At 43.4% G+C, this 23162-nt stretch overlaps 1 protein-coding gene across 1 annotated transcript in view; it reads left to right on the forward strand.

Annotated features, from left to right (window-relative positions):
- Window positions 1-23162, forward strand: part of gria4a (glutamate receptor, ionotropic, AMPA 4a) — an 84770-nt gene that overhangs the window by 40447 nt on the left and 21161 nt on the right. Inside the window, 8 exon segments of the mRNA XM_061216674.1 lie at window positions 546-730; window positions 2133-2186; window positions 2830-2988; window positions 7899-8066; window positions 8437-8541; window positions 9594-9704; window positions 14796-15002; window positions 18035-18408. Of these exon segments, the coding sequence (XP_061072658.1) occupies window positions 546-730; window positions 2133-2186; window positions 2830-2988; window positions 7899-8066; window positions 8437-8541; window positions 9594-9704; window positions 14796-15002; window positions 18035-18408 (1363 nt within the window).

The following is a 23162-nucleotide window of genomic DNA, read 5'->3' on the forward strand; positions in this document are numbered from 1 at the left end:
CTGTTTGAAAACTACTGTTCAAACTGATAATGTCAATGTACCCTTTAAACAGCCATTTAAATAATCAGCTCTTATTTAGACTGGTGAGTAATTACTGAAGTAATTGCTAGGTAATGCACGCCAAAAAGAATAATGCAAATGATTTTACAATAGCACTCCACTGCTAGTGTTATGCCCCATATGCCATACTGTGTGTGTATGTGGCCTATTAATTTATTCATTTTTATTGCTTACATTTTTATGATTTTCCTGGAAAGCACTGAATACCACTCTACAAGTGAAGCTTTTTGTTACTTTATTACTATTACTGCTGGCTAAAGCACATTAACCTTTGGATAAATATGTATGTATAGAGTAAGTACAGCAATAATATGTCTTTATTTATTGCAAATGCCTGGCTTCAGTCTTATTTTCAGTTCTGTAAAATATTATTGGACAGTTATTTGTTGATATTGTATGCTCGGATATAAATATTGTGAAGCAGTAGTATTTGTCTTGGGAACTGCCTGTGACTTGCGGTGTGATGTGTGTGTGTGTTTGCTCAGGATACGCGATTCTCCAGGCTATCATGGAGCGAGCGGGGCAGAACGGCTGGCAGGTCAGCGCCATATGTGTGGAGAACTTCAACGACGCCAGCTACCGGCGCCTCCTGGAGGACCTCGACCGGCGCCAGGAGAAGAAGTTTGTCATAGACCTGGAGGCAGAGAGGCTCCAGAACATTCTGGAACAGGCGAGTCAATCAGGGAGGGTTTCGGTGCGGCTCCACTCCGTGCTGCTCTACGGACTGGCTGGAAGCTGTTTTTCGTGTTAGCACGCGCGCTAGCATGCGCGCCATCACACGCCGCTCATCGATTTTCTTGCTGCCGCTCTACCGTTTCGCGGGCTCTGAGTGAAATGCGGGGAACGTGTCCTGTCCTGACGTTCCACCCAGCAATCCCTCCCTCCCAGCTTGAATAATTTTGCCAAGCTCACGCAGTACACATGCGGCAGTGTTGTGATTTCTCGCCCACAGTCCAAAGCGGCTCAGCAAATATCCTGTAAATTAGATGGTGGGGCAAGAGGGAGCTATAATCTGGGTTTATTGGGTTCAGGGAGACTGGGGCCACGTCCTAGCTGAAGATGACAGTGGATTAAGTCAGGTTAGAAGGAATTTCTTTCCATGCCCTCTGCTCTCTCAGATCTCATTCCCCCCAAAGCCAAGATTTGCTGTCCCTCTAAATGTTCTCAGGATGGTTCACTTTGTATGTATATAACATACATACTCTCTTCCAAAGAAAATCACTCTCTCTTCCTTTGGAGATGTGATTTTCCTTGTCTATAACTGTAAAGCAAATCTTTAAAAATACATTGAATTAATACCAGACCTAATTAATCTCACATGCATTATCACTACACATTTTCTGCCGCATCATAAATGACAAATAAATGTGAAAATGGGATACAGTTTATGTTCAAGATAAGCCAATTTTTTGACAGTTTTTGGTCCAACTCCCCGCCACCCCACCCACCCATCACACCACTCCTCCCCCGCAGCCTGACCTGAGAAACCCTGATAAGTGAATCAACCTCCGGCCAGCGACAATCGTCCAGCCCGATCACTTCCAGTCTGGTACCTCCTGTCGTTTCTGACAAATGTGGCCAAATGGGCAAAGAGCAGTGCAGAGTGTGCTGGTGGAATGAAAGAAAGTGCAGACAACATTGCCATGGCTTCAAAGACAAAAAAACTAGGGTCGTGTCAGCGGAGACGGGAGACGGACGGTTGAGGGTTGGTGCTCAGAGACGCGTGGCTACTGGAGACGCACTTTTGCGCCATTAATCAGATGAATGATAATTAATCTGGTGGCAAATGATGATAAGTAATAAGTAAGTAATAAGTAATAAGTAATTTGTATCCACTGTTATGTGCCAGTCTTCATTTCTACCCACTCCCACATCCATACCTACGTGTGCCCCCACCCAGGGGACTATGTGTCCTTAATTATCGCTGATTACTGTCCATTCATTTATTCTGAGGTGCTGCTGCTAAATTAATTGCAATTAAATATGTAATTTCATCCACTTGCAAATGCTTTTCTGTAAATTGTTTGTAAAAGATATGCTAATCTAACTACCTCCCTGCTTCACCTTTACAGATTGTCAGTGTTGGGAAACACGTCAAAGGATACCATTACATCATGGCAAACTTGGTAAGCAGCATTTGTGTTCTTACGACCTGTTCCCTCCGCATTGGCCGCTGATTTTAGACGTGACAGAATGACTTAGGCTCAGAGTTGATTTCCAGACAGCGGTGGATTTGGGTCAGCGCCAGCGGCGTCACTTAAACATTAGCAGGAGCGGGATGGCGCGTGAGCTCAGTGGAAGCAGTCACTCATACGGGACAGTGAGGAGAACGCGCCCTGTCGTCTGGTCAGAGAGCACGCCCGGTGTTTAGTCGATTCGCTTCAGGCTGGCAGGAAACAGACGGCGAGAAGAATCGCGGCTGATTTTAGCCTGCAGATGTTTCCACTGAACCAGCACAGCAGGTAGCTCTCTGGCCCTTTGGGACTACAAGTGTTAATAAACTCTGAAAGGGTGACTGCACGGGCTCCGGAAACCAAATTATCCGGGCAGCAGCGTTTGTAAATATCAGTGACAGTCCAGGGGGAGGGGGAAGATTCTAGAATGTTTTTTCAAAGTTAGGATAGTTGGAATTAATGTTGGCCTTCAACGGGAGCGAGAGATGCATTGTGGGCTCTCTTTTGAAAGCCTGTCGGACACACTGTGTTCAGGACGGTGGTCGTGGTGAGCCTGTCTGGTGCCTGACCACCCCTCTCCTCTTCTCTCCGGTAGGGGTTTAAGGACATCTCCCTGGAGCGCTTCATGCATGGTGGGGCCAATGTGACGGGTTTCCAGCTGGTGGACTTCAGCACACCGATGGTCATCAAGCTCATGCAGCGCTGGAACAAGCTGGACCAGAGAGAATACCCGGGGTCTGAGAGCCCCCCCAAGGTCAGCTGCCCTGTCCCTTCACCAATCAGCATGCTGTAAAATTCAGCCAGTTTGACCAGCTTGAAAATCAAACTGGTCAAGCTGGTCATAGCTTGGTATGAGCTGGTGAAACAGCTAGTATGGTCACTTGTCTTGAACATACTGTAGCTTGAGCTAGTCAAGCTGGGAGCTGGTCTGAAATGGACAACCAGTTACCAGTTGTTTCGAAACCTAGCTTGAGCTGTTTTTTTGAGCACGGAATACCACTGAAGGGATAGTATCTTACTGATTCTAGAATCCTATACTAGGTTATGGTGCTGTTCAAGCAGGAAACAACACAACTGTTATGCTGGATGAATGTGTGGTATATTATGAACATGAAGGTGATATCTCTATTTAGTTTGATGTAACAGGGTAGCTGGAAGCAAATGGGATATTACAAACCCATCTGCCAAGATTTAGTCCTGAAGATTCACAAGTTTAAAAAAAATATATATACATAAAATGTATTTGTTATGACAGCAAGAAAATAACAGAAAGGGCCAGTCAGAGATGTGAAATGCACCAAAGATGTGCGTATGGAGGGTGTAAGACTGCAAACCAGCCTCTGCGGTGGGGAGTGAATGTAATGTGCAGGAACAGAAAGAGCAGTGCAGAATTAGATAAAGTAAGTCATTCATGTTTTGTAAAAAAAAAAATTACATTTTGCTGGATGTGCAAGAAGAGCAGTGGACTGAAGTGAGGAAAATGTTATGCACCATAATGCAGAACAAACACTGCTTGAATAGAAGGGTTCAGTCCACAGCTTGGTTAGAGGTAATCAGTGGTAATTGGTTGTCTTTATCCACTATTGAATGGTTTGAAAGGTTGATATTTGAACTAATTTTAAAAAAATCAATCGGCCTGTTTATTGCGTTGTTTTGACACAGACTCAGTGAGCTGGCCCAGTGGGACTGTGCTGGTTGATATAATACAATGATAGTGATAATCTGTCCCAGGGAACGGACAGTCCATCAAGCCTGAAGTCATCAGCTTGGCTTAGCCCAACTCTGTGGAGGCTCGTGTGCAGTATTTATGATGACTTTGCCCCCTCTCAGTCCTCTGTGTGCCGCTGGTATTGATTGGAGTTCAAGCGAGTGGCAGTGTTGCGGTTTTGAGTGCTCCCTCATGAGCACTCTGTGATTGGTCCATCACAGCAGTGACCCTGTGAACCCAGGGAGGTCAGGGGGATGAACGCCCCACAGCCACTGTGCATTATGAATTACACTGCATTTCCAGGGCTTTCCACTTCAAGTGCTGTGCTGCTGCCAAGGTTGTGTGTTCAATTAAATTCAATTACATTTGATGTGTATAGCGCTTTTTCGCAGAAGACTGTCACAAAGACGCTTTACAGAGTAACACAGGAGGGAATAAAACACATCAGCCCTAAGTCCCCAAATAGTATATGAGGTAAACGAAAGGAGAACGAGAAAACAGTGGCGAGAAAAAGCTCCCAGTTATAGGAGCATGCTGGCCTATAAGTTTGATGTAGGTAAACTAGAAAGTAGATAAATTAAGGGATGAACCCTCTGGAGAGGATGAATCTGTAGCTCCAGGATGTGTGGAGGCGTGGGCTGGATCAGGAGGATGGACAAAGGAGGATATTTGCCAATAAAATGTATTAGTACATAGAATAACATAGAATAACATTTCCTCATGCACAAAAAAGAATGCATGTACCACACTTATCTGCCCGGTGACTAAGGTTGTAGCGAACCCCACTGCCACCGTTGATGCGTGCTCAGTGCCACTGGTTCCGTGCGTTTGTTGAGGCTTTAGTGGGTTGTCTGATGTTGTGGGAGTGGCCGTATCGACCACCCACTGTCTTCCCAATCACCGGCCAATTTTCCTGCCACTGTTGACTTGGAATGGTGTAGCAGAAAAATGAGTATACGAAACAGGCTATGGTACTTGATTGTTTTTGATGATGACTGGGATCTTGGCGGTCTGTTCGTGGTTTAGTGTGTTTGCAGTGCTTTTGTATCCATGTGTGTGTGCATGTGTGCATAAATCTAATCTGTGTGTATTTTTGTGTATGCAGTATGTTTCCCTGTGAGTGTGAGTGTGGCCATGCCTATGTCTGTGTGCATTTGCACGTAGTAGCAAGGTATGTGTGTGCTTTTATGTCTGGGTGCTATAAATCTGCTTATGTTGAATTAGTGTTTATGTGTGCATGGGATGGGGGGACTGCAGTGTGTATGCACATCAGTGTCTGTGTGTATTAGTGTGTGTGTGTGCACTCGCAGGGCAAGTCTGTGTGGGGGATTCGGTTCTGATAGTTTTAGTCTCCCTGGGGTTACGCTGTTGGTTTCTCTAAACGTGTTCTGTTCCTGGCTATCTAATGTGGTGCCTCCCCTCGAAGGCATAATGCAGCGGTCATTGGTTAGCTGATCTCACAGGATAGCGAATAGCAGGAGCCCTGGTGTGGACGGAGGAGCTCCACTGCAGTCAGGCACGTCGGGGGCGTGCGGGGGGGAGAGAGGGGGGAGGCGTTATGAGGCACCGGGCGCACAGGCAGCCGCAGACAGAGGAAGCGCAGACTGTCTCGATGTGCACCAGGCGAGATGAAGGTTAAGCCAAGGAGAAGCGCTATAAACAGGCCCTGGGAGGCGGAGACAAACAGGGAGCTGATGGGCCTCATTAGTGCTAACGAGGCAGTCGCCCTCAACAGGTGTGCAGAGTGCAGGAACCGTCGCTGAACACGTGTGCCGCTGTAAGCAGCCTGGCTTCGAGCGCAAGCAACTGTGTCCTACACCGATTACACTACCGCAGACAAACCCAGCATATTTTAGGGAACAAGGTCCGGGGGACAGGTGGCAAGATGGAAACGTGTGGGGGTTGTCATGAGTACATATTAATCTTAATTTCTTAATATAATTCATACATTTATGTTCTGTATGTCTGGCCTGTATTCAAGTGCTGCACTTATGTTGAGTAGGCCACAGTGAGTCAGGACAGAAAGAGGGTTCAGTATGTCTATTGCCCTCATTTAGTGCCATTATACTGCGAGGGTCACCCTTTACAGCTCAAATTCTGCCCTCATGACAGCCTTTTGAATCACACCAGAAAGGAGACCTGGGGCAGAGGTAAGTGAGTTAAAGATAGAAATTAATATAGGCTCTAGGTATGTGCTGTTCATAGACTGTGTGTATGACTTGTAATCTGGAAGGATGGGTTGTCACACGGAGTGGCAGAGAGAGAGAGAGAGAGAGAGAGAGAGAGGGAGAGATATTTAGAGTAGCAGTGTGTGCACATGGCGTCTGGTACTTAGAGTGGAGATAGGATGGGTTGCCATATTAAGTGAGGGAAGTGGGTTCAGTATGAGGCCCATGTCTGGCTTCGAGTTCCCCCTTAGCGGAAAACTCACACAGGGCTTAATGCCATTTGCCCTGGTTTAACACAACACAGTTCTGAGTGTCACATCTCATTGGGTCAATGCATTCTGTGCAGCAGTGCATGTGGAATCAGCCTCTTCACTCTCCTAATCTTCCTTTCCCCATTCTGTGATGCGCCATCTGCTTTTATCCTCACGTAGCACAGGACGAGCAGCCGCTCCGCAGAGCCTTCAGCGCTAGAGCTTTCGGCCCCTTGCTGAGATCCTGGGGGCATAATTAGGGCCTGTGGTCACCGGTGATCTCAGGATCAAGTTCTTTGCTCTATTGCTGCACGCACCACTGTCTTTCTCTCTCTCTCTCTCTCTCTCTCTCTCTCTCTCTACCCCTCCCTATCTCTCTCTTTCTCTCTCCCTCTCTCTCTCAAGATGGCCTTTTCTATTCCTCCTCCTCACACAGGCATGGAGTCCTGAGGCAGTGCACTGCGTCTGTGTGCTCATCACCAGACATCCCCGCCATGCTGTTTAACTCATAAGAACAGGACAGAGAAGATACACGGGCCTTTCTTTCAGCTTGGCTTTGCTGTGATTTAAAAAGTAATAATCCAGAAAATTGAGCTTTAACCAGATCTGTGCTGAGACCCTGAACTGTGCATAAGCTCTGAGGACCAGTAAATTCAACCCCGCTGAGCTGCAGCCAAACAACATCTAGGGGGATTGTGGTAAACTGTTTTTTTTCCCTTCTATCTCTTTCTCTCCCTCATTATCTCTCCCTTTTACCTCCCCCTTTCTCTTTCACCCACCCTCATTTTTTTCCCCTTCTCTTCTTCTCTCCGACTCTTTCCTGAGTGGCAGATCTGTCTTCTCCCGCTGAATAATAATTTTAATGACACAGCTGCTTAGAGGCTCTCGTCGGCTCAGAGTCAGCAGCATCAATAACACTGAGGTCTTTAACAATTTTTATCGATCTGCAGTCAGCCTCTGTTGTGCTGTGTATATATCCACTGTAAATACAGCCGCCGTGTTAATATATTTATGAATATATTTATTTATATCTCAGGTTAAGGATGCAAGCTGAAGTAAATGAGCAGTGTGGAGCATGTACTCATCTGCATGTACACTTAGCAGCACATTTATTGGGTAATGGCTTCACTTCACGGGTCCTGAAGGCTGTTGATTGGGTGTCCTTGCTTTCATTTTGAAATGATACGTTCTAATTAAGTGACATTTAATAGCCCGGCAATTCACAGATTAGTAAAGCCCAATTAAGGCTCTGTTGGGTCACCTAAAGCCGAGCGGATAGGCGTTTAAAAAAGCCCTTCTCATTAACAAAAGGACTGTTGAAGAAATAATTACTTTTCCATTTTTGAAACTGTGCTGATTGTTTTGATACTATAATGTCAAAATAGTACTTATTTTGTTAATGGCTTAGAAAATGTGCCTTGGTAATAGGGGTCAGTAATGTGTGCTATAAACAGGAGTGAGGTTGAAAAGATGTGAAACTATAGACCCCTGATAGTCTCCATAACAGAAAATGGACTCCAATATTTCTCTTTCTCAGTACACATCCGCGCTGACCTATGATGGAGTGCTGGTGATGGCGGAGGCCTTCCGGAACCTTCGGAGGCAGAAGATTGACATTTCTCGGAGGGGGAACGCCGGGGACTGCCTGGCCAATCCAGCTGCACCCTGGAACCAGGGGATTGACATGGAGCGCACCCTTAAGCAGGTCAGGGGAGTCGGGAGAGGGAGAGGACCTCCAGTCAAATTTCCCATACAGGCGTGGCAGACAGCATACAGTCAAGATGGAGGACAGAGGAGGAGAGGGCTGGGGCTTTGTGGGTTAGGGGGGGATTGCGGCAGTGGTCAGAAAGAGGGAGGGGTAAACATGCCCGGATGAGAGGAGAGCACAGGGGCACAGTGTCAACCAATCAAGGAAGGGCAGCCAGGACAGTATCAATTCTTCACAGGAAAACAAAGTAATCTTTCTTTCTCTATAATCTGACATGTCAACTCATTGGTAGAAATGTCAGAAAGTGACTAAAACAAAAGGTCACTGTGTCTCACCATTCTTTTTTTTTTTTCTGTACTCTGTGAAGGTACGAATCCAAGGCCTAACAGGAAATGTCCAATTTGACCATTACGGTCGCAGAGTGAATTACACCATGGACGTGTTTGAGCTGAAGAGCAATGGACCTCGAAAGGTAAGCCTATTATACAGAGCTTTTCAAGTATAATGTTATGGATGAGCCAGTCTCATATTAAACATGCTCTCTGCCTGCTTGGACTGCAGGTTCAGCTGCATCTTATTACTTTCCTGATATCCTGGTCTCCTCGCCACCCACAATGTCATAAGCATAAATAGTTTATTTCATGTATTTATTCTTGTTAAATTTTATTCTTTACCATTTTCACTACCTGTTTTTAGGTGGACATTGAATACACATTTGATATGCTGTTGCGTGAATAACTCTGCTTGTATTTACTGCTTTGAAACATACAGCTGACATTTGTATTTGTATATTCCAATAATGGTATACTGTACACGGAGAACCAGAGACAGAGAGAGAGAGAGCAAAAACGAGAGACCGAGACAGAGAGCGCAAGTAAGAGAGACACTGAGAGAGAAACAGAGAGAGAGAGAGAGAGACAGAGAGAGAGATTGCTATCAGTGAGTGAAGAGAATGATCATGGTTTCCCTGCTGCTCTGAATAGTCTTCACAGTGTCCTGTCATGAAGAGAGCCATCCTGCACTCCCACCACCTGTCAATAATTCACAGCTCCACATGCCACGTTGGATACACGCACCTTCATCTCTGCTCCCTGGCAACTGTCCCCTTCCCTGTAGTACTTCACACACACAAGTCCCATCAATCACACAGTCACTGTCTGCTTCGGTCCAGTGCCATTCACAATAATATTGTCACAGTATATGACAGCAAAAAGTTGTCAGACAAAAATGTCATGGAGTTATGATTACTCATTATCAGCAGAGATGAAATAAAATGCCCCAAACCTGTAAGAGAGATATAATCAGACACTGACAGTGATAGATTGGCACTTCAGTAGAACAGGAAAAATGCACACACCACTGGCGTGCTGTATATAACCTATAAAGACACGTGTGCATACATGCTAACAGATATCCACCCATGAACACACAGACATACAGTTTTTATACGTACAAACATGCCTAGTTATTTTGACCTTTTCTTTATCTCATCAGCCCGTTAATTCCCTTTTTTCTCATCTCCAGATCGGTTACTGGAACGATATTGACAAGCTGGTTCTGGTCCAAAACGAAATACTGCTTCCAAACGAGACTTCAGCCTTGGAGAACCGAACAGTCGTCGTGACAACGATAATGGTAAGATACCCCCACGCTCTGAGTCTTCTACAATAACCTCGAAGGCCAACTCCATTTCTATTAACAATGTACCTTCAATTCATTCACTTTCCCTGAATTCTAAAGTGATGTATTTTGCGAAGAGAAGTTATACAGGCATTGCTAACACACAGTTAGGAGTATAGCTGTTTGTTTTTTAAAAAAAGGTAGCCTAACATGGAGAGGAAATCCCAAAACATATTTCTATGGGTTCACATTTCTTTGTATTCTGAAATGTGAGACAACTCTGTGCCTTAATCTGCCAGCCATAAATGAAGAGCAGGGGAAGATTGAGTGAATGCCTAGCCCTCACCCTCTTAAGTGAATATTTTCTGTGAAATGCATTGTGACGAAGGCTCTGTGTGCATTGCATGGAATAAAAAAGTGTCCCCGTTTCCCTTTTCTTTAAATGACATAAAAGGCCATGGAGAATTATACTTCAGCCGCGTCCTCCTCTTTTCAGCCTCTCATGAAGAACCCCTTATTAAGACATTGAACAGGAGGACAGATTTGCAGCCACGGCCGAAGGCTGTAAACCTTCTCACACACCAGGTTTAATGGGGACTGCCACCAGTCCAAACTATACTGGACTGTACTGGACTGTGCTTCTTCAGACTGACAAAGGGACACGGCCAAACCACTCTGCATGTGCGGTCATGTCATCACTCTTACTGCCCGTTTGGACTATTTCACGCCCAGAAACAAATCCCAGCGTTCTTTGTTTTTGTATATTTTATTTGTTCCCACCAAGTTCACTTTTGTTACCCTTCAGAACGGCTCCATTCACAGAATATTTGTGTGTGAAAGACTGAACTGGCGTTGGCTGCTCAAAGGTACGTCGTAGCTGTCAGAGTATTGGAAATGTCACGAAGGCCTGAGTGATTTACAGCTCCCCTCTCTGAATGGTGCATCACTCCAGGGTCAGCTATTGTGGAGATCTTACAAAATCCATCTGTTCATCCACTTTAGATGGCATTTCTATGGGTGTTTAAGTGCAGCAAATATTCTTGAATGTTGTGTTCCCTTGCAATTTGGAGGTCATTTGATTCTGATTTTTATAAACTGTGCTCAATTGTGTTGTCTGCTGGCTTAAATAATGTGGTATTATTATAAATCTGTGCAGTGCATAATAAAATAAGATAAACCAATGGAGAATAATAGTGGCTTCTCACAGTTTCCAGATGATTCTGTATTTGTTTTTGCTTGTATTTCTGTACTTTTATGTGCGGTTTAAAATACTACCTAAATATGGGTGAAGCAGTCTTAAAAGTGTTAATTTGCGCTTCACTAGGAAAGAAAGCTGCTATTTTGAATACCATTTTTAAACGTATATCAGCAGGACTGCTCCACTGTTCTCTCTTCCTATTGTTTCCTGTTTTCTTCTTGTTGAGTTAAAAATCATAAGCCTGCATCAGATATCGTATCGCCATAGGATGGGTCAGTAAATCCAGCTTCATCCAAATGTAGCAAAAACACATTTCATCAAGGGTGCCGGGGTGATGGATTCAAAATAGCTTTTTCTTCATGCTCTAAAAAAGGCTGCATGTCACTGAGTCTGTCAAAAAATAAAGCTTGGTTTTTCTGTGCCCTGTAAACCCCGCTTTCTCTTTTGTTCATTCTAAATCTGATGTGCTGTGATGGATTCCGCTCGACACAGAGAAATTGCTACAGACGCAAAGTGCTGTTCAGCCCTGCTCTAGTCAGTCATGCCAAAGTGTGTGGGAGCCAATCACTTCCCTGTCTGAAAGTATCACTGTAAAAGCTGTAGAATGAAATGGGAATTACGGGGGCTTGCTGTTCAGGCGCGCACACCCACGAGCAGACAAAATTCATCATTATTCCATCTGTGAACGCTCACAAGCAGTATGCTTACGCATGGTAATTGCAAAAATGACTTGCTCGTACCAGACAGGAAATTAAAGTTCGGCCAAGTGCAAGTACAAAAGTACTTGTTCGTAGAGGATAATACCAAATGCAAATTAAAGAAGTATTTTATAATTTGCCAGGTCGATGCTGGGTAATTATAAATTGATTTGTAGTGTGCTGTTTATACTCCATAACTCCCCAAGCCACAATGGGCCGAGCAAGATTTTGAGATCTCTGTAACTGGAGTTTACTAGCTTGTGGTATGCTGATAAATTAACCCCCCACCCCCAGCTCTTTGTGGAAAACAGTGGCTGGACTCTTCCTCTTGCAGAATCTCAGTACAGCCTATTTTTTATCTGCTTGTAAGGGGGGTGGGGGGGGAGGTGTACATGTCAGATGTTAGAATTATGTTAGTGCCACCATAAAGTGGTAACAAAGAAATATGTGAAAAAACAAAAAAGTAAATGGCCATTCAAATTAAAAACCACAACTCATTTTTCGAAATTAATTAAGCATTTAGATTTTCGGTACAAAATTACCTTCTGTGTGCGACCAGTGGGAATGCTTGCTTGTGGGTTCATTGGGATGTTGTGCGACGGTATTTTTGTGTGTGTGTGTGTGTGTTTGTGTGTGTGTGTGTTTGGTGGTTAAAGGCATTTCAGATGTGGAAGCCGCAGTAAGTGTTTTTTTGTATGGGCATTTAAAATCTGCTGTTTAATTGGTGTAATTAGTGTGAAATATTGCCACAAGGAAAGTGTGATCTCCTTATGACAATCATTAGAACAAAGCCGGAAGACCGTTCTTATTCTGTGCAGTGGTGCAATGGAATATTTATGATAGAATATTAAATGGAAAATGCCGTTTTCTTACTGCCAGATGATCCCAAACCCCCTTTGCACCCCTTGGCCACTGCAGCTCCAGAGAAAGAGTGTGTCACTGGGAATGCGGATTGGGAAAACCAAACAGCTTGTTAAACTGTTAAGCTTGCAAAGGCAAATTTAATCACTGCCAGCAGTACAATAACTTGCTGTGGGCATAACATCTTAATCTGGAATTTGCATTTGGTTTCTGCTGTGAAATGATGCTGGGGAAAAGGAAGCCTTTTTCAGCCATTGTTCATGGACAAATCAGGATTGCTCATTGACTGCAGTCACACATATTTACTGTGCATGTTTAATTGCATGTTTTTAATTATGAGATTTTTTATGATGTGTTTTAATTATTAAAACTACTTTGCTGCTCATCTGCATATCTGGCAATGGTACAGTATGTGATGCATTAGCAGATTCTGTGATGGAGCCTTAATGCTGGGAAGAAATAATTGGATGCATTTTGTCACTTACTCAATGCACATCTATGTTTGACTGCTGAATGTATGTGTGTACCGTAGCTGATGGTGAGTTTCGGCACAAAATGTAAATGGCAAATGTGTGGACTATTCTGTCTGCATGAAACAATATATTCTGACGCTTATGACAATGCTTTTCCCCTACCAGTTTCATGTGTAATCAACAGCAGCAATTTGTTCGAACAAAGACCCGTCTTTCTGTTTTTACTAATGTGCTCTTGTAGACTACACAATGCTCAACATGGTGACATCAGCAAATGTTACTCCTTTTAAGAGGTACAATATGTGGTTTCAATGTGATTTATCTGCTGTTGCTGCTGTTTTGTCAACCCATTCTCGACTGTGGGCAGAATTATTTTGTTATTCACAGAATAATTGTCTGCGTCAACAATATTATACTGAATGTGTTATTTGTTGGAAGGTCATGCAGTTTTGTTAATGTGACTGTGCTCAGGGTTAATTAGAGAATGGCAGGTTAAATATAACCATGCATTTCACACACACACACACACACACACATGCACACACAAAAGTGTTGCCTCATTTCAAATGCAGTCCTGAGTTTGCTATTGCTAACCTTGGGTATTTTATGTCAGAAAGGATGACAATAGCAAAGGTCAAAATGAATGTTTTATTATTAAATGTATTGGTTACTTCCATTGTAATGCATATTGTAGAGTATGCATGCCATAAAATGTTATTTTTCAATACAGTACATGCTACAATAAATGCAGAAAATAAACAGAAATGTGAAAGAGGTCCTCATTGGTATATATAATGGGTTTTTTTCAGTTTTTCCATTTATGAAATGATTCATTTCATGGTCCAAGTTCAAGTGACCCTCAGTCACCTGCAGATGCAGAAATGCTCATATTGTTTTAGCCTCCTCTTCTTTTATAGGATTTGTCAGACCTTCCAGAAGAATATGTTGGGTAAATGAGCTTTATCAAAGCAAGCTTGTTTAGAGAGAGGACTTGAAAACAGGGAATGCATAGTGAAATGCGTTAACTGTATGAGTCACATTCCTGTAACTATGCAACAGTTCATCACCATGGTAATTTTCCAGTAATTGACAGTGAAGAAATTCTGAAATATCTTAAGATCATTCCCTCTCATTATATGTTGTTTACCTTTGAAGGGTACCAACATACTTTATTACCTAAACCTTGAGATATTTACCATTTTACTGAACAGAACGTTAAAATGTAAATCTTTGTGGCATCAGGTGGTCCGATTTCACTCGCAGAAATAATGGAATGTCATATCATGGGCTTAATACGTGGCGTTAAATAAACTCTTCGAGGAAAATAAAAATGATTCATACTTTGTACTGTAATTCCATGCTTTATGCTTTATACTGTAATTCCACAGTCATTTTTAATGCCGTTCATAATCGATGTGGGTTTTAATCAATTGCAGGATAAAAGCTTGGCCTGTGTTTTCTCCGCTCCCATGCTGTGGTGCTTGAAGTGTAATTAGATTATCTCACTGTGTATAAAACATTAATGCTGGTCTTCAGATGTGCTGCAGTCAATCACAAGCTGGGTGATCAACTGCCTTTTTTCTTTTTTTTTATCTCACCCAGGTGTATCTGTCGGCTTCATGAGATTAGACTATAAAGAGGGATAGATACTGATTCACTTCAAGAACAATGTCTGGACCTTACTGAAAGAAATGCATGCTCACATATTCCGACACCCCTGTCGTCACTCTGATTTAGTAACCTTTCAGAAAGTTCTAGAAATAATTCCAATAATGTGACATATGTATGCGTGACTTGTCATTTGCCAGCTTCGTGACTTAGGGCGAGATGATTTAATGGTCAGTTTGATCTCCTCTTTGTCATCTGTTACTTGCAGGAGGGGCCGTATGTGATGCTGAAGAAGAACTGGGAGATGTACGAGGGGAATGACCAGTTTGAAGGCTACTGCGTGGACCTGGCCTCCGAGATCGCCAAGCACATTGGCATCAAGTACAAGATTTCTATTGTCCCTGATGGCAAGTATGGAGCCAGGGACCCGGAGACCAAGATCTGGAATGGGATGGTTGGAGAACTGGTGTATGGGGTAAGGGAAGGTGGATGGATGGGTGTATGGGATGTGGGATGGGGGAGGTGCTGATATAGGAGTTGGTGTATTGAATACGGGGTGGTCAGTGAGATGCAAAGACTAGAGCTTTGTAGATGGCTGTAGTTGATGCATAGAATGAAGGGGGTTGATTTTAGGGTAGGACCGTTTTAATTTTCCATTTGTATATTGTGTGTCCCTGTGTATTACCCTGAAACTAGTTGATGCCAGAACACATTCATTCACTGCTGTAAGACAATAATTAGTCAATCAAAAGATGCAGCAACATTCTATGTTATGCTCCCCGGTGTTCTCTGAGTAACGTTTTTATGAAATATTAGCTGCAAGCTCTCCTCTGGAAATCCTCTACAAATCAATAGTGCCAACATTAGCCTGAGTCTGACGATAGTTAGCTTGCCTCCTGAAAGATTAGGCGCTGGCCTGCTTTGTCTTGGCTTGCCTTGGCTGTACATTGTGAAGCAACAAGGCAGTTTTCATTTCATCTGGTGTAGCTGCACCCAGTGCTTCAATGGAGCACCAATAGTCATATGCACTTCACTCACTCAGTTTTGCCATTTGCTCACAAGCATATGATGAGGGATGCTTTTGTTTTTCTTGAAACAGTGCTGGATGTCAAATGTTCATTTTCCAGCTTCAACCATGAATGTTAGGTGTTAGGACTCCGTGCAAGAACACAACACTTCACACTGTATAAACCTGCCAGAGTATATTAATCTGACTAGCCAGGGTTTAGGACAAACATGCATTGGAGTATCTAGGATTAGCTGGCATGCTGTCAGCCCAAGTCAATTTTCAGTAGGGGTGCCTGTTAGGCTCAGTTACAGCTGACCAACTGACAAGGTGGGTCAGTGCAAATGGGGAAATGGAGCAGCTGTTGTTGATGGTTTGCAGTTTTCTAATGATGAGCAGTTTCTAGTGTCTGTCAGAGTGCTGCTGGAAAATAGTTCACAAATTTCCTGTGGATCTGCACCAGACATAGTCCGTGGGTTTGTCATGACCGCTCTGGACAAGAAGCCAGACTGCAGTCCTCACAGACTGTGGTTGAGCTGTTTACTGTTAGAGCTTGTCTGAGACATTATTTCTTATGCTTCTCTTGGGAGCTGTTTTTAAGACACCTTCCTCCAAGGGCATTCATGACTTTTTTTCTGAAAAACAACTGTTCTCTTTGCATGTATTATTTAAGAGGCACATTTAAATTGAATGGCACTTCAGGTTAGCAATGCGCATCCTGGAAGAAGTCAATACATATTTCAATATAAGCTATAAGGGAAGTGATTTGTTGGCAAGCACTCATCTTGTCTTTGCCCCTTTCAAGGTTGATTAATAAATTCCTGGGGACATCCCAAACTCTATCCCTTACATTGTGTCTCTTTTAGCAATCTTAGGATCCTAGGATATGCAGTTTGATTGTCATATTTGAATTAAGGTTATATACTTGCCAAGCTACAGTACATCAAGTTTTATATCTCTTTAGATTAATGTTGAGCCTTGTTGAGCTGGTGAGACATGGAAGCATTTTCATAATCTGTAATTTTGTGTCTCTCAGTGTAAACTGCTGTATCTACAATTTTATTCTTGTGTTTAACCCCTTAAGTATCACCTCTTTTCTTAACACAAGCTTGAAAATTGCATACCCAAAATAAAATGGCTATGATTCTTGAACCCTTTGAGAATGTATTTAGATGATCACTCATATAAAACGGTGTCACAACGATGAAAATGCCCTCTGTTGTGGAGCCTAGGGTATTTTCAGAAATATTCACTTGAGAATACTCAAGAGGCTAGAGAGACCAGAGATCCTTGGAAGTCCCCCAAAGGAAGTCCTCTATTTAGATGTAGACATCGCACATTTTTTGGCCATAAAATCTTTGGAACAGTTTTTGCCGAAGCGTAAAAGTCTCAGTGTGCCTATTAAAAATGCTTCTGTTTCGTTACGCAGGCAAAAAATGCTGTGTTGTTTTATGAAAGCCTAACAAACTATACACCGTTGGAAACATAATGTCATTAGCTAAAATGATTCTCAGTCATTACTTCAATACCATACCACAAGCCTGTTCTAGTTTCAGCTGTAGATAAACTGAATTTTCTTACACAAGGACGGGGGTAATGCATTTTCTGTACAACTGCAGTACATTACCAATACTGGTCAGTGATGCCCGTACTTGGGCTCATCATGTTCGAGAGGCCTGTACAAAACGTAGATAATAGCATTCCTATGTACCAGTACTTTTGTATAGAAATATACAACGATGAACGGACAACAATGATAATTCCTTAAGATTCTAAGTAAACAATGGACATTATATAGACGTTTCTCCAACTTTAGAATTGCGTTATTATTCATTTGTTTTGCTGGACCCTTGCTGTGAAAAAGACACTGACATTCCATGTAGTATATGGATTTCCAAAATACAGAGAAGACGAGGTCCCCCACACTTGTTTTGCCACCCGTATATTAAAAAAGAAGGATCTGTTGTCGCTAAAGCAGTGGCATCTTTAAATAGATTATAAAGATAGGACTGTGGGTTTTAACGCTTTCAAAAGGTATATCCTGTTACCATAGTGATTGAAAATTGCACTGTTAAAAATGGAATGAATGCAAAAAAACCATGGGCCCTGGGCCAGTGAGACTTAAGGGGTCAAGGCATATTCTGTGAGATGTATTTTGTCTCTCTCTGTCCCGAGCTTTGATTTAAGCCTGTCTTTAAAGCCTGCTTCGGTGCTGTGTTTTAGCATGCGAGGTCATGTTCAGTCGTAGAATACAAAAAAGGACATTATGTGAAGGTGAACCTTTAAGCACTCCAGAAACTTTCTTTTTTACAGCCCATAAATTGATCTTCTTGTCATTTACACAACACCTGACTAGACACACTAAACTGCAATGAAACAGAAGATAAAATAAGAGAGATTAAGGAGTGGCCAGCACAGCATAAGAAAAGGAAAGGCCTCACCCTTAAGCTGTGGCTGTTCCGGGTTGCCAGATTGAAAAGGCTATTTCCTCTTCCCTCTAGAAAGCGGAGATTGCCGTGGCCCCCCTGACCATCACCCTGGTGCGGGAGGAGGTGATCGACTTCTCCAAGCCCTTCATGAGCCTGGGAATCTCCATCATGATCAAGAAGCCCCAGAAGTCCAAGCCGGGCGTCTTCTCCTTCCTGGACCCACTGGCCTATGAGATCTGGATGTGCATCGTGTTTGCCTACATCGGGGTCAGCGTAGTGCTGTTCCTGGTCAGCCGCTTCAGCCCGTACGAGTGGCACACCGAGGAGCCAGAGGAGGGCACGGACGGCCAGCCCAGCGACCAGCCGCCCAATGAGTTTGGCATCTTCAACAGCCTCTGGTTCTCCCTGGGGGCCTTCATGCAGCAGGGGTGCGATATCTCCCCGAGGTGGGTCTCTGCCTGATTTCCGCCTCCTGCCAAGTCTGCAGCCGGTAGTGTGGCGTAGTGGCTAAGCCCGGGCCTCCTGTATGCTTTACCACTGCTGTCAAAGGTGCTTAAGACCCGAGAGAAAACACAAACGCCTCCAGTAAACTTTCAGCTGACTGAACGGGCGTCTGTAGTACATAAATGCATTTTGTGGTGCAGTGTAAAGTGTACTGTTGATGCCACAGCGCTTCGCAGCGTTTTTCAGTCTTTCAGCAGTTGTTTAAGAACATGAATGGCATTCATTCTGTTCGATGGACATTTTTCATATTTTTGCAATGTTGTAGCAGTGCCATGAGGATGCTGCAGCTGACGAACATTGCAAGAATGCTCTTTGTTGGCCAGATGGCTGTCTTTTCTCAAGGGGAGGATACCTGAAATATGCTCTCACTTTGCATTCATCAAAAGCATCACAGCATCAAACGGAAGAAGTGTGAATTACAGTATTTCACAGTTTTATTGATGATTATTTATTTAATAAGACAGCACTCGTATCAAGCTATCTACAACACTTAAAACTATACACATTTCTACTTATTTATTCTGTCGGATTTTTACTGGCATTTCAGCAGTTTCAAACTCAGCCTTCGGGTCCTTAGTCTCGTCACAGTACAGCACATGCTGTCCTTTAAGGGTCTGTTTATACTGCTAGAAAAAGTGCTGACAAATACACTGCTGCCGATTAATTATGCATTCATTATTATTGACCTCTGTATTGATTGGGTATTTACAACATTTATTATTTGTGCGCTAAGCTATATGTATGAATTTGTCATTTAAAAACTGAGTTATTTAAGCAGTGATATATTGGTAAAACCTTTTTCTAATAGTATAAATCGGCCTTTAAAATAACCCAACGACAAACCTCTTGAGATGCATCCAGGTTGTATTGACAAAAATAGTTGCCCCATGAGGCTTAATGGCTGTAATATGTATGAGGTGAGCGCTCGGTGCCCTGCTTGTTTACAGTATTTCTGCTGCATCCTGAGTGTTAGAGTGAAGGTTTTGGGCAAATATAAAATTTTAATGCATCTAGTGGAAAATCTGATTTTATTTTTAGAATATTTATAAATATATAGTGTTTTATTATTGATAAAGTCAGATTGCAGTTTAGTTAAAAATGAATGACCAGAGTTTTCAGAGCATTGCAGGTGGATGAATTTCACCAAAAAAAATTTAAACTCACAGGCACCGGGTTCTGCTCTGGGCATGTGCATTGCAATGCATTCTGGGAGATTAGATCCCCATGCTCTCAAGGACTTACTGTGTAATCAGCACAGGTACAATATCTTGTCTTTGGATTAATATTTTTTTTATTTACTCATTCTTTGGCTGCTGCAGTTCCTTTTCTGTCTTGGCTGTGACTTCTCATGTATGAACAGTCTGTTGAATTCACCATCAATCTGCTCAGTTGCCTTCTCCAGCTTCTCAGTATTTGGAACCATGATGCTATGATGTGTACAGTAACGCCCTTCCTACTGCCTGGTCTGTCCTATGCCATGCCATCAGTACACCATCTGAGCTATAAATACTCACCCAATCACTTCTATGCAGTGGGGAGGGAGGTAGGTGAGGTTGGCCGTGGGGGGAAGGGGGGCGAGGGGGGCTCACACGTGGCTAGTACTGCCAGAGAAAAAAACATTGTGTCCTGCCAGATCCTGTCCCATTGTTTCTGTCCATCAAAAGCCTGATTTCATGATGTCAGCCAGTCCGGTGTCTATGTTACACTGCTGTAGTGTGCATGTCCTTTATAGAGGTCTGAATACCTTTGAGTTCCTTAGGAACAAAAGAGAATGTGTTTTCCAGCCCCCCAGATAAGTGGTCACTTGAGTGACAGAACAAGGAGAAAGCTGGATCAAAAACAGCACCGCGCGATACCAAGGTACAGAGAACACAATCAAAATGATAGTGCCCGTCGCTCCTGACCTATAGTGCCACAAGGGGCTATAGTGGACCTATGATTTTGATTAAATCCCAACTGATACTCTCATTTCGGATGGCATGTGTAAGGAACTCATTCATCATAGAAGTGATAAGGTGAAACTTGTGTATTGTGTGTGTGTGAGTGTGTGTGTGTGTGCATATGTGCCAGAGAGATTAAGGGAGGCCCAATGCATACAGAGGGTCTCCTTGAGTCATACAACCAACAGCACTGTTTATTCCTTTTATTCCTCATGGCAATGTGCACTGCGCAGATCTGCTACATTTCTTTCTGTGTATTTATGATATACAGTAAATTGTGAGTTCCCATCTGTCTAGAGATTATCACATACTCATTCACAGCATGCAGTCAATGGGAGAGCAGGCATGAGACAGTCCAGCTTCTCTCCCAGGGCTCTGTGTTTATGTACTTCCTGATACAGTGTTTAATCCATCTTCAAAGATATACCCAGGGACCCGCATACCAGCACTTACTTAATGTGTATGTCATACTCATGATATAACTGGTTCTTAAGATTAATTTCTGTAACAATTCAAGTTACATTTCACTCACATTTCACTCATCCCCCCCACCCCCCATTTATCTCAATCCTCTTTTGTCCTTGTCTCTCTTCCATCTCTCCTTCTTTCTTTTTTCTTTTGTCTCTGAAAATAAATGAGTTGGACTCATTTTAAGCATAATTGTTTTGGGGAAAGAGAGGATGTGCTTCTTTCTTTGTCAGATAAAATATTTAGAGTATTCCTGTAGTTAGCATAAGACAAAATTAATTACGTCCCAAATTACTACTTGCAGTTGGCTAGTTCGGTAATTGGGAGAAAGGCAGGCATGGGTGGAGCATGCAGATGTTCTGAAGGTTTTCTGTAGACTGTAGAAGGTTTTCTGTAGACTTCGTAACCAGCACAACCAAAGCCAGCTTGCATCAACTTCATGGTAGATAACAGGATACTTGTGTAGCACTAAAATCTCGCCCATGTAGACTAATCTCTATTTTTGTCGGTGGCCCACGGTTAAGGCATCAGACCGTGATGCAGGCATCAGTTCAGTGCAGTTGCATACGGAGGACCAGGGTTTGTGGAGTACGCTGGATGCATGACGGAGGGCATAATTTGGACTCGGCAGGAGGATCACTGCATACAAAATCTGCTCCTGAATCACGGTCCAGAGCATCAGACAATGCGGGTTGAAGAAGGCGTGTCAAACTCCTTCCAGTGGCCAGGGGACGGGGTTGTAGTGGTATTTCCTCAACATGGGTTATTCAACTAATCAAATTCAGAGAAAAAAAGCCTCAAGCAGTCGTATAAAATGCTGGTCTATTATGCAGTTTTGCTCTGTGGCGCCTATTTGTTTCTACATCCTCAGCTGGGAGAATGAAGAGGAAGAGAGACAGCACATTGTGGAGTTCTAAGATAAATACTGTATCTTATAAATGCTGTGCCCACAGTGGCTTTAGTCTCCCTCCTTCAGCATTGTGATGGATGCCAGTAGGTATGGTGCATGTTAGCTGGGTCCAGACTGTATCTCTTGCTGAGGTCCGGAGGGTAATCAGGGTCATCCTGGATTGTTCATTCCTCCACTCATTCAGTCCTGGGAGCCTCTGAGGGCCATCATCACAGGATGTCAAACCATGGAGCCCTGCTTCATTGCTCTCAGACTGTCAAAAACCATCAATTAGAGTGGGTTCATAGAGCTGTCTTTGATGCTGTTTCCAGCACTTTGTACCAAAGCATTCTTTGGGACACCAGAGACCTGTCAAGCGGCTGAGAGAATAAGGGTTCAAAAAGCAGTCTTTCTGACTGAAAATATGTCTGATTTGCAAGAGTCAGGTGTGAATTACAATGCTTGCCTGTCCCTCCTTGTACCAAAGTACTGACAGCTTGGACATCTATGGCTCTGATGTCCTGAAACAATACTGGGATATCATATGGTGTGTACGTTCCTTATTGTTTATTCGTGGTGAAGTCAGAGGGTTCTGACTATACAAGTATGCAACGTGTTTGGAAATACATTTTTCCACACTGAGTTGTTATAAATCTCCAGAAAGGCTCACGTGATTGTGTCTGAGCAGGTTTATGTGTGAAATATAGCCAGGTGCAGAAGCTCAGTGATGAAGCCTGAGGTGGGGGAGTTTTAATGAGCTCCGGTGGTTTCGATGGAGACTGCTGCAGTGCTCCTCCAGATTGTGTTTCAGCACCAGGACACAGCCGACAGGCGTCCTCTCTGGAACTCGTCACGGTTGGAGTCGAAATATTTATCCAAACAAAGGTTAATTACCCCGCGGCCCACTTTTCCAGACTCTGCAGGTGCCACTGGTTCTCAGGGAGCGCTGCGCTGCTGGACCTCATATTAAAGCAGAAAGCTCTTCAGTCATAGGTTAAGAGATGTGTGTGCCTCTCTGCTGACACCTTTAGGTCTCTTTGGAGATCCGTTGGATTAAAATCCAGATAATGGGCAGGGGGAATAAGGGGCTCGAAAGAACTGGAGTAAGCGTGACTGCCAAAATACAGGAGGCAGTGCTCCTGATTGGCTCAGTCAGAAAAGGTGTGCATTGAACCAATAAGATTAAGATATGATCAGTGGCCATCTAGGGCCGGGCTGTGCCATTAGGCAGTGATGAAGTGCACATCCATTCCCATTTAATTGTCAACACAACTGCTCACACCTTACAACCGGTGAGATGGCACCAGTCATAGCAGAGACCGATTTTGCTCTTAATGGAATCCTGTGGGCACTTGGCATGTTATTGTGGACAGCTATTACAGTGTTACCATGATGAATT

Source organism: Conger conger, chromosome 13 (assembly GCF_963514075.1).
Source record: "Conger conger chromosome 13, fConCon1.1, whole genome shotgun sequence".
Taxonomy (NCBI): domain Eukaryota; kingdom Metazoa; phylum Chordata; class Actinopteri; order Anguilliformes; family Congridae; genus Conger; species Conger conger.